Here is a 10,748-nt window from a genome sequence, read left to right on the forward strand (position 1 = left end):
TCTACCCAGGCTGCTTCCCAGACCAGCTAATTTGTCTACCTGTGTTCCATTTTAGGCCTTGGTTTTAATTTGAGGATGATTCCTGCTAATACCAAAGACTGGATAGGACATCCATTAAAAGTCCACACAGCAATTGAAATGGAAAATTCCAAAAGAAACCCTATTAGAGTTTTTCTCCATCAAATCAACATTACAGACTTCTTATGCATTTCTTAATTAGACATTGATATTAACTGGACTGTTGCATGATTTAAATCTAGCTCTTAATCTCAGCTATTCTATGCTGCTGTAGTTTTTATGACATCCAACTAGTGACTGCTTTATGCATTAATCTATCTGGAAAACCACCTTCACATTTTTTTTGTCTTTTTTTAGAAGAATAAAGGCCCCAAGAAGGAAATGAAAGCTTTTGGGTTCAGCCATTAGTAATTTTCTGCTTAGTATTTGAAAAATTGCTTATTTTAATTGCTTCATAGAAGAAAAAGATATCAAAGCTAACGTTCTTTCTCTCCAAACTTTGTAATTATTTCTCTCAGACTCTTATTTGAAATGCCTTGAAAGGATTTTCATTGAAATGTAGATTTCTTCTCTTTCAAAAGTACTTTTATTCCCCTGTGCTTCTTTCCTTTTTTTTTTTTTCCTATTGACTTCCTCTCTAGATTTAGAGCAAAAACATAGTCTCCAATGTCTGGACACTGCAGCATGTGTCACACAGATGTCCCTAAAGTGACATCTTCTTTAAACCTAACCTTCCCATGGCCTATAGACTCTGCTGACAATTTGCCTTAGGTCTTAGTCTGGTACCCTTGGGCTTCCTCCAGGGATAGCAAAGAAAAGTCATAGGCATTATAGGGGTTTGCCCTATCTGCTCATTATGAAATGTATTGTGTTATTTGCTAATTAATATCACCACCAAAATTAGGAATCTAATGGAAAAATTCTATTAATATGAGTGTCAATGAGCTGCAGCCAAGGCATAGGTAAGCCTTGTATAATTTTGGGTTCTGTTTCCAGCAGAAATCCTGAGTTATTATAAATTCCTGTAAATTCTGAATATCCTAATCCAGAAGGGAATTTACTAGCCAAACCCTGTAGTTAGTTCTGCATTGTATTTAAATGTCAGTAGCACAAAGCCTGAGGATCATGCTGGCCTCCACATTAATCCTTGACACCAATACAGCAATAGTAGCAAGAAGTTCTTTATTTCACCTATACATTTTCAGAGAGCCTTATTTACTAATAGATTATGATCTGGTCAAAATGATCTATACATTCATTACATCTGGAGTGGGCTTTCATAACTCACAGGACCTGAGAATGAGGCAAAACTCACATTTGTTTATAGTGCTGCAGCTCTGCTCAGCAAGAAAAGGTGCAGAGGAAACACTGTCCTAAGCACTTGTGGTCTGCTCTGAGTCCCAGGTGATTTCTCATGCCAGCTCACAAATATCTCTAAGAGCCTCAGAAGAGTGGGGACCTGGCTGCCTCAGAGCCACCTCAAAATGCAGCTGCTCCCTTGCAAATCAGTCACCCCAGGAGCCTCCTGCAGTCATGGCTGAGGTTATCTCCCAGCGGAAATCTTCCCAGTGGAACAAAACATTTTGAGAATAGAAGGTGGAAATTAAGCTAAAGCATTCTCAATATCAGATTTTGCACATTTTTTTTTTGCAATAACACATAAGGAAGAAAGAGAATAAGAAAATGAGTTAGAGGGAGATGGAGAGAGATGGTCTATTAAGCAAAGCTACTTTTTACCCTCTGAATTTACAGTCCTGATAGACATCTTTTTTCAAAATTACTCATTTTTTATATTCAGATACTCCAGCTTTCAGTACTAGGTCCTAGATTTGTCTGGACAGATTACCCTCTTATTTCCACAATGAAACTTAATTATCCTTTTTACATCTTCAGATACTTCCAGTTATTTCCTGAACTGTTTCTGGGGACAGAGAGCAGCTGATGGGTCAGTCAGTAAAGTAAATACTGTGCATCCCTACTGTTTTTAAGGTAATAGCCCTTTGGCCCCAGGTCTTTTTAGAATATTTTGAGGGTTAGTACATATAATTTGCTCAGATCTACTTTTCTGAGCTCTTTCCTTTTTGTGACTAGGCAGAGACTCATCATTTTCTCACCACCTTTCTGTGTATTACTTGGAAGCATCTAAATGTGACTAACTCACCTGGAATCCATAGAGGGATATTTGAATGCGTCATCTCTGAGACAAGAATAACTCCTCCTGAAATCCAGGGAGGAATTGACTGCGTGGTTTCAAACACCCCTTCCTGTACCCCTGCTGTTGCAGCAAGAAGGAATGTGTCCGAGTACTTAAAGCCCAAATGAATAAATAAATTGGTTCAAAGCAATGGTAGGAGCACAGAGGGGTGTGGAAGTTGCTGGTATTGAGTAGTTACTGGATTTTAGGACACTCTAGGTTTCATCTGTAAAGAAACCTCTAACGCATGATCCACTGTCACTACCTTCTGTCTGAGCAGAACTAACACAGAGCTGTCAACATGAAAATATCACCTAAGATAACCCAGGACCCACAAATACTGAACGAAAATTATAATGAGTATCCATTCAGACTTTGAGAGTTATTTTTTAGCTTTTTTTTTATTTTTTTAAGTCTCGGTTGTTCAAATTAGAAAGTAAAGTGTTACAACTAATTAAAATATAAATTGGCTAGAGAAAATCACCCAAATCATCAGGAAGTAGAGAGAGAGCTCAACTGGGCATGTGTTATAGAATCCTTTATGAATTAAATGTTAAATCCTAAAGGGCTGACCTGGCAAAATAATCTTAATATATAAATAGAGCAGGTGTTGCTGTGGTATCCAGGTACTCTTTACTGGGTTGAACAAGTAATGGTCAAATGCAGCTTAACTAGGCTGGGATGAACAACAGACTTTGTATGGACTTTATATATTGTATACACCCTGAATTAAACAAAAATTCTCTTACCCTGGCACAGTATTGACACTGCAGTCACATCTCCACATAGAAGTTTCTTCTTCCAAGCCCAACTCATGACCCCAGCCTGCAAGCAGGAACCAGGATGGTTCAGTATCACTGAGTCTGTCATACCAAAACCAGAAATTAAGATGTCACTGCAGTATAAAACACAAGTTTCTCTGTCACACCCAACCTACATTTTCTCCAGATGAGCTCATCCTACTGGGTTTCCACTGTCCTCAGAGAACAGATAATCTGTTTCCTATAAATACAATAAAGAGTGCTTCAAATGACATGACATTTTTTCAATTCATCATTTCAGTGATTTAAAATAAGTGTGAAAGGAAAAGATGCTGAAAGCAACAAGAAGCAGGAGCCCAGAACTGAGGAGCTCAGGAGGCTGAGTTCCCATTTTTGCTGTTGATGGATTCTCCCATCTCAGACCTGTCACCTGAACCTTCAGCCTGGGTGACTTTACCTGCCTCCACAGAATTCTGCAGCCCTGTGTGCTGCACAATAAACTGGGTCCTGATCTCATCTCTGCCCTCACTCCCTGCAACTGGAAAAAGAGTGATAAAAAATAATAATAAGCCCAGAATAATTATGTATTGTCTTTATAGTGAAACAGGCCTTGAGCATGGTGATCTCTCCACTGGGAGAAGTCCCATTTAAAAAATCTCCCTGGCATAAAAATGAATTGGATCCTGTTACATGAATGGCCTGTGTTTACTATTCTTTTCACTCACCTTCCAATTGTTCATTTTCTGAGCTGACTTGTGCCTCTTCCTCTGCTGTCAGCAGGAATTGGGTAACAAGAACTTGCTGGAAATGGAGTGGTAAACAAATAAGCAAACACAGAAAAGAACCTGCTGACTTGGCAGATGCACTATTACAACCAAGATGTAAAACTATCAAACAAAAATTGCAACTTCTGAATGTCTCATGACTCACATCACAAACAGTAAGGGAGGAAACTGAAAGAGGATTTTGATCAGTGATAATGAATTTGGAACAACACTGGATTTTGAGATCATAGGAAAATCAGGACAAGTCTGGGTTGAATTCTTGGTCTGAATCAAATATTCTTCTTCCTGTAGCCATCAATCACTACATCCATTATCTGTAAAAAGGCAGCACTTGGACTATCCCAATAGCAATGACCACTCTACTATAACAAGAAAATCAGTCAGCATCTTTGCTCTAGGGTAAGGAAAATATTTGGACACTTCGGGAGTAGTCATTTCTCCTCCCAAGAGCCCAACACCTCTAAGTGTGTTACCAGGGCTCCTTGCTTCATCTGTTTCAATTTTGAAGCTCTTGGAAAAGGTAACAGTTCACAACTGCTGCAATGGTCTTGCCCCAGGGAGATGGACAAAACAGCAGGGCAGAGGCAGAAACACCACAAGGAACCTAACGGATGTTTTCTTGGGAAAAAAGAGGAGATTAATTAAAGGGGAAAATCTGCTGGTCATTAAGTGTCCTGGAGCAAGTATTGTGACACTGAAGCAGTGAGTTTCTGTGTGGCTTTAAGACATCTGCCCTAAGGAAACATTTGCAATTGAAACTGTGTCCTCTTTTTCCCAAGTCTCGGATTCCCATGGGCCAGCAGTTGCCTTGCTAAATGAAATGCTTCTTTAGGGAGACTGGCTGGCCCCAGGGACTGGTAATGCAATATAGAGCCTTTCATCTCTCACCCATGAACCCAAGTCAAACAGAGTTTGGTAAATGGCCAATAACCCCTACCATTCCAGGGCTGTTTGGTGACCTGTGCGAAATGAGGAGGGTCATCTCTGTGTCTGTTTACTAGAAGGCAAGTGTCAACTTCACCATAAAAAAGGACACAGTTACTACTCATTATCACCCAATTTAACATTCTGAAGACAAGAGAATGAGCCTGGAAAACTCAGCCATCTTCTGACCCAACCATGGCGGTCCCAGTACATCAGGGCTTGAAGAACATTAATGAGGACAGTTGCATTGTAGCAAACCAGGCTGTGCCTCTCCTGCCAACAAGAAATCCAAGTCTGAGCTGCTCTCAGCTGCATGTGATTACAGTCCTTCCCAGATCCACATGGAAATTCACAGGACTCAGTCCAGTTTTGGGGGGCATCAGGCACTAAAGCACAACCATGAAGTTTGCAGACTTCTGCAAATCTGCATTTATGGTCTTAAATATGCACAGGCAACTTGCAGAGGGACCCAGAATCCAGCAGTGATAGAGTTAATGTGCTGAGAAGCCCTGCACTGAAAGTCTCTGTTCCCTCACCCATCGTGAATATAGTGTTCTGGTTACCAAAATAGCTGTATTTGGAAGGGTTGAAGGCCAGAAGCTCACTGCAGTACCCACTCTTGCCCTATGCACTGCTCATTTTAAGGTCAGACCTTTAGCATCAGGAATCTGTTAGAAGAAAGAGGAATCGCTTTAAAAGTTGTTGCCACTCTGGGGATTACCCTGGAAGGTCTGAGAGGGTAAAGGAAAGGGCAGGGGCAGATAAACACTTGGCCACATGAAAAATCAGCTGCCCCTAAATTTCAATACATCTGCATAAACCTCCCAAAACTGCAGCCAGCTTGTTCTTCCTCAGTGTTCCTGGTCACCTCTCTCATTTTGCAGCCCTTCTCATGCCACAGCAATGCTAACTCTGTCGTTGTCAGCTGAGTTACTGTTTAATCCCTCCTATCTTGATTAATTGCATTAAATTGGTATACCTATGTTAATTAAACAGAAGCTGGCAGAGGCAGCTTTTACTTCTTGTTCTTTTGTGTAGATCATTTCCCAGGGCTTCACAGGTTGTGGAAAAATAACAATACAGACAGACCACACATCATATTTCAGCACAGCTGATAAAGCTATTTTACTCATACAGTGGTCCATGATTCTTTTTGCATATCTCAGTATAGGTTTAATTACCATGCTGCTGCTGCATGGCAGCTCTTCTCGCTTTTTCTTTTTTTTTTTTATTTGTATTATTTGCAAGTCATAATCATGTTTTCCTGTCATCCCCGAGCAATGTGCATGCGTGCGTACAGGCAAATGCCAAGCCTGGAAAGGAAATTTGATGCGTGTCCATGAATTAGAGTTTTCAAACTTTGGCTGAAGATTAGTACATGTAAACATAGCTCTGCCCTCTTCATCTTGGATAATTGGTCACAAATGCTACTTGACACTTCTCAAATCAGACACTTTACATACTTCTGAGCATAGCTGAACTTTTTTGGCAGGAATTAATTTGCTTTGCAACTTAGCTGCTCATTCCTGGCCCGATCCCTGCTCCAGTGATTTCAGGGCAATGTTCTGCCAGTGTGAGGAGCACAGAGGCAGGACCGGATCTGTTTGCTAGCGCAGACGAGCCCGGCTTTGTTGACTGCCTCAGAAAAACAATTACTGCAGCTAATGTTCTGCCCTTTGCCAGCCTTGATTAACATGGGGATTTTTACCTTCAGGCCCCTCTTTCTATTCCAATTACTGAGCCAGTTACAATGCATCAGGGGACATCTCAAAAGAATGGAGAAGGCGATGTAGCATCACCAGAAAATGCAACTTTTGAGACTCCAAGACCCTTCCACAGCATTACCAGCTTTATGGGAGATGGTCACAGACACATCCAAGGAGACTCCCACTTTTTTTCCTGCCCCTCCTGCAAACAGTGGACGCTCCAGCAGAGAAGGGGAATCCATTTCTGGAGTAGTGATGGAGTTTGAAGCAGGCACAGAATTTTGTGCTATTAAGGAGCCCCCTGTTTGCTCTGACAGTTCAGCGTGTTTACTCACCGTGCACCAGTACTGCGAGAGCTGAGCAGACCATATGCTCACTTAGAAGGACTGCCAGGTCTCAGGGAGCACTACTGTGCCTATTCCAGGAGGAGTTTGGGGCAAGAACACATTCCATAAAGGATTTCACTAGGAATATTGTATTTTATCTGGCGATTTATTTCTGTCCAGTCTCTGGACTAAGTGGCAGATTATCAGCATCCCCATGTAGATCTATGAATAACCAGTGGAAAATCTAATTTGCCCTTTATTCACTGGGATGTTGATAAGCTGCAGCATATTAAAAATATTTGTCAGTTTGTTCTTCTCAGCTATCAAGTGGGGTATGTGCCAGCATGCCCTCCTCACACTGGCTGCTTCTCCCAGAAAATGGAGAGAAAATGATGGAACAATGTTGGTTCTAGAAGAGGGTGAGCATTTGTATGAGTTCTTTTAGGATTATTGTCTTGCTTCTAAACTAAAACTAAATCTGTAAATTAGATTGAGCTCCTACCTGCAGAAGCAAAGGGTGGAACTTTGTGCTGTGCTTCAGGTGTAGAGAGGAGCAAATCCCTGGTGGTGCACTCATGTTTCCTTGTTTCTCAGGGCTCCCTGCAGCTCAAAGCACTGATGAGGAGTAGCCAAGACAGAAACAGTCCCCACCTCTGGCCTCTGGTGGCTTGTGCCATGACCAAGAGCTGAGCCACAGCCCAGGGCCAGGGAACAGCTGCATCAGCCACCTCCCTGAGTGCTTGGTCCCCAGGCTTTCCAATCAGGGTCTTGTGATGGTTCATCCCTGGAAAAGAAGGGTAGCTCATGTTGTCAGAAATATGGCAGATTCACTGTGGAGAAGCAAAAATTGCCCCAGGATTTGTCATGGAATAATTAAAAAAAAGACATGGCATGTTAGTATGTCTTGAGTTTTTATAGTTTCATACTTTAAAATAAACAAATTGAGATGTATTTTGCTTCCTTCTGTTTAACTCTGATATTTGAATCACTGTGGGAGTGGTGGGTATGATATTTCTAGGTGAACAAGGCAACAATTGGCCAAGAGATACAGCACAGCTCTGAAGTCTGAACTAAAGAGGATGTTTGGTTTCTATTACTATTATCTATCACTATAAATTTAGCTTTCAGGTCCTAGACATTTTAAAATAACATGTCTAGTGTTGGAATAGGAGACTATCAGAAAATGTGAATTACAGGTTACAGGCTTCCAGGATTTGCAGTAAAAGAACTATTACAGTAATTACACCTGTAGAGTACTCATTTATGTTGTTATTAGGGGAAAGAGATGGGAGAATTAGGATGTATGGAAAGAAAACATTGCAGAAGGAGAGCTAAGTAGTTTAACTGGGACAAAGATCTGTGATGGCTCTTGGTCACACTTATGTTTTCAGCACTTGAAGTACCATGTGCATGAGGACCTGCAATGTCCAGGGGTTTAGGTGAAACCACTCTGGATCACCAATATCTGGTACAAATGGACACAAACCTCAGCCCCCAGGAAGGCCCAGCCTCACACTCAACCCCCAGACTGGGAGCTGATATGTTTTTGTACCATTGGCCTTTGCTGGGTGCAAATGGGGATTGACCAAGTGACTCCATGAGCTCCATTCTTCAGAGAAAAAAGTCCTTCCCAAAGAAAATTAAACCCAGACTCTTGAACATTTGAAATAAGACTAGAATAAGGAAAAACAAAATATTTCTTTTCAGGGGAGAGGTGAATCTCCATTTTGACTCATTATTTTGTCAAGGCTAAGTGGCCATTATTAATCCGTAGGTACTTGCTGGTGTAAATCCACTCTGTCACATCCTGGATGTCATTACTTAAAGTCAGCAAACTCATGCTTCAGTGGCTGAAGATTTGCTTGCTTAATGCCTGGTTTCATCAACAAATTCAGGCTGGCAATGACATCCTCCTTGTCCAAGCTAATATACCGCCTTGCACTGTCCTTGTTTCCCTGCCCATTCAAACTTATGGCTCTCTGTTAGTGTCTACCAAAACCCAACATTTCAGCTGAAGAGAATGAAGTGATGAATGAACATGAGGTTTGCATGTAGATAATTAGAAGTCTGGCTGGGTAGATCACATTATTTAATGTATCATCATTATGTTTGTTTTTAAAAAGCATTTAAAATATATTATTTCTTATATTACTCCATCTCTTCAGTGCTCTGACTCCAGGGATGAATCGTGTTGTGTGTTTTGGTAGAGATTTGTTTTCTAAAACATGATAGAACCATGTGGATATTAAATCATGGCTGTAAAAACTGAGTTGTCCTTACTTGAGGAAACTCTTGTGTCAGGAGTAAAAGTCCTTGTTTGGCTGTGCTGCAAGAAGCAGGATGATATTTAATTATGACAGCTGAAACTCATCTCTGAGTGCAGACAATATTGATTTGTTCTAATATAGAAAAAGTGGAATTAAAAAGCTGATTTATTTAGAAATTTACGTATTCCTAAAAATGTCTGTTCAGCTCATTTTTAAATTTGATTTCTTATCCCAGGTGAATTACACTGCATTTCTGAATCTCAAGAACTGCCTGTGCCTGATAACAGCTGATCGAAGTACCAGCATAATTCAGTTGTTTTGATTGTAAGATTTTCGTTTGCTGCTTTATTGGACAATGGTGTTTGCAAAAGAGGTGAAGAGCACCAGAGATGGAATTACAGCCCGCAGCTGGTGCATGAGACTTAATATTAGGATAGGACCACAGTCCATAGGTCAGTGGCAAATGATACCAGCTAACAGGCAAAATCAGAGCCTGGTTCTGAAAAAAAAACAGCAAGGAAAGTCTGTGCCAGTATCCCAGCATGACAAATGAACTTGGGCAAGTTGAAGATAATCATGATTATTTAATATTCCACAGCTTTACAACTTGATACTCTGTGGACAAAAGATCAGAAGTCTGCTGAATCCAAAGTTTTGAATCTTTGGGTCAATATGCTTCTCATGTCTTCAACATTGTTTAATTTAGGAGGAAACAGTTCTGAGCTAAGATAAGATCTCAGACAAAATTGACGTGGACTCACAACATGGCCTAACATAACAATTTAATCTATCCTGTGCTTCCCCTGAAAGAAGGCTTAATAACTGTGGTATGATTTCACCTGCTGCTTCTAACATTTGCTCATTCTTTTTTCCTGAGCAAATTTGGATTATCAGATGGCGAGCAGCTTTGTTCATGGTAGACAAACTTGAATTCATTTAGGATTAATAACAATAGGTTCAATCTTGGATTCAATGGCAGTTCTTAATGAATGGAGTCTTTGGAAGATAAATGTTTGTTTGTGTGAAAAGAGAAATAATTAATTCTCCATTTTTCTGGGTATGAGGTGATTATAGTACATATCACAAAATGTTTTCCCTGTGTTTCCAGCCCTGGGTATAAGAACTGCAGGAATGTTCCCCAAGCCCCAGCATTACAGATATGAGCCACTTTGACCTTGTCATTTCAAAATCTGAATTTTGCAATGAATTGTTTGTGTGAGAAAAAAATGTATCTCTTACTCACAGTACTCTCAGGTCCTCCTGGTGATCTGATGCAGGGCAGCGAGGAGGGAGGAAGGTCCACGTCGCTGCGATCCATCAGCAGCCGTGGGTCAGCTCAGGGTTACTTGGACGAAGGAATCAAGGCTGCATCTGGATTGTGGCCCAATCCTCACCATTGTCTTAGACATGGGCATCTTCCAAATTCCTGTGGGAAATCCCACGTTCTTCATTACTGTCCCTGTCTCTTGGGAAGCAGACGGAGCCCACGCGACCACCGTGCCCGGCCAGGAGAGGCTGTGCTGCCCAGCACCCGGTACCCGCTGACCTCAGGAGGAATTAACAGGCTTCAGCAAACGTACCCTGCAGGCAATTTTACCCTGGAAAAACATCACCCACATTGCTAGAGTTTAGGACAACAAATTAGAGCTTTTAATATGCACTGGCCGCTTTTTTTCCCCCCCCCATCCCCACACCACCACCATCCCCCCTCCCAGCCCAGTACGATCCAGTTGCTTAATTCCATTTGAAATCACCCGGGTTAGGCAC

The 10,748-nt window shown here is 41.3% G+C and overlaps 1 protein-coding gene across 30 annotated transcripts in view; it reads right to left on the reverse strand.

Annotated features, from left to right (window-relative positions):
- LOC135280657 (uncharacterized) overlaps positions 1-10,748 on the reverse strand; it is a 78,295-nt gene that overhangs the window by 48,576 nt on the left and 18,971 nt on the right. For 13 of the 30 annotated variants that reach the window (XR_010347518.1, XR_010347519.1, XR_010347517.1 and 10 more), the window contains 4 exons: positions 10,225-10,579; positions 7,217-7,498; positions 3,699-3,774; positions 2,962-3,037 (listed from right to left, as the gene is read on the reverse strand). Coding sequence is in view for 14 of the 30 variants with exons in the window: in XM_064388799.1 (XP_064244869.1) it covers positions 2,962-3,037; positions 3,699-3,774; positions 7,217-7,291 (227 nt within the window). In the remaining 16 variants the exon portion in view is untranslated. Of the gene's footprint in view, positions 1-2,961; positions 3,076-3,149; positions 3,215-3,698; positions 3,775-7,216; positions 7,499-10,224; positions 10,670-10,748 lie in introns of those variants that run through there. The other 17 variants (XR_010347532.1, XR_010347525.1, XR_010347522.1 and 14 more) reach the window with 5 other exon arrangements.

Source organism: Passer domesticus, chromosome 14 (genome assembly GCF_036417665.1).
Source record: "Passer domesticus isolate bPasDom1 chromosome 14, bPasDom1.hap1, whole genome shotgun sequence".
Classification (NCBI taxonomy): Eukaryota; Metazoa; Chordata; class Aves; order Passeriformes; family Passeridae; genus Passer; species Passer domesticus.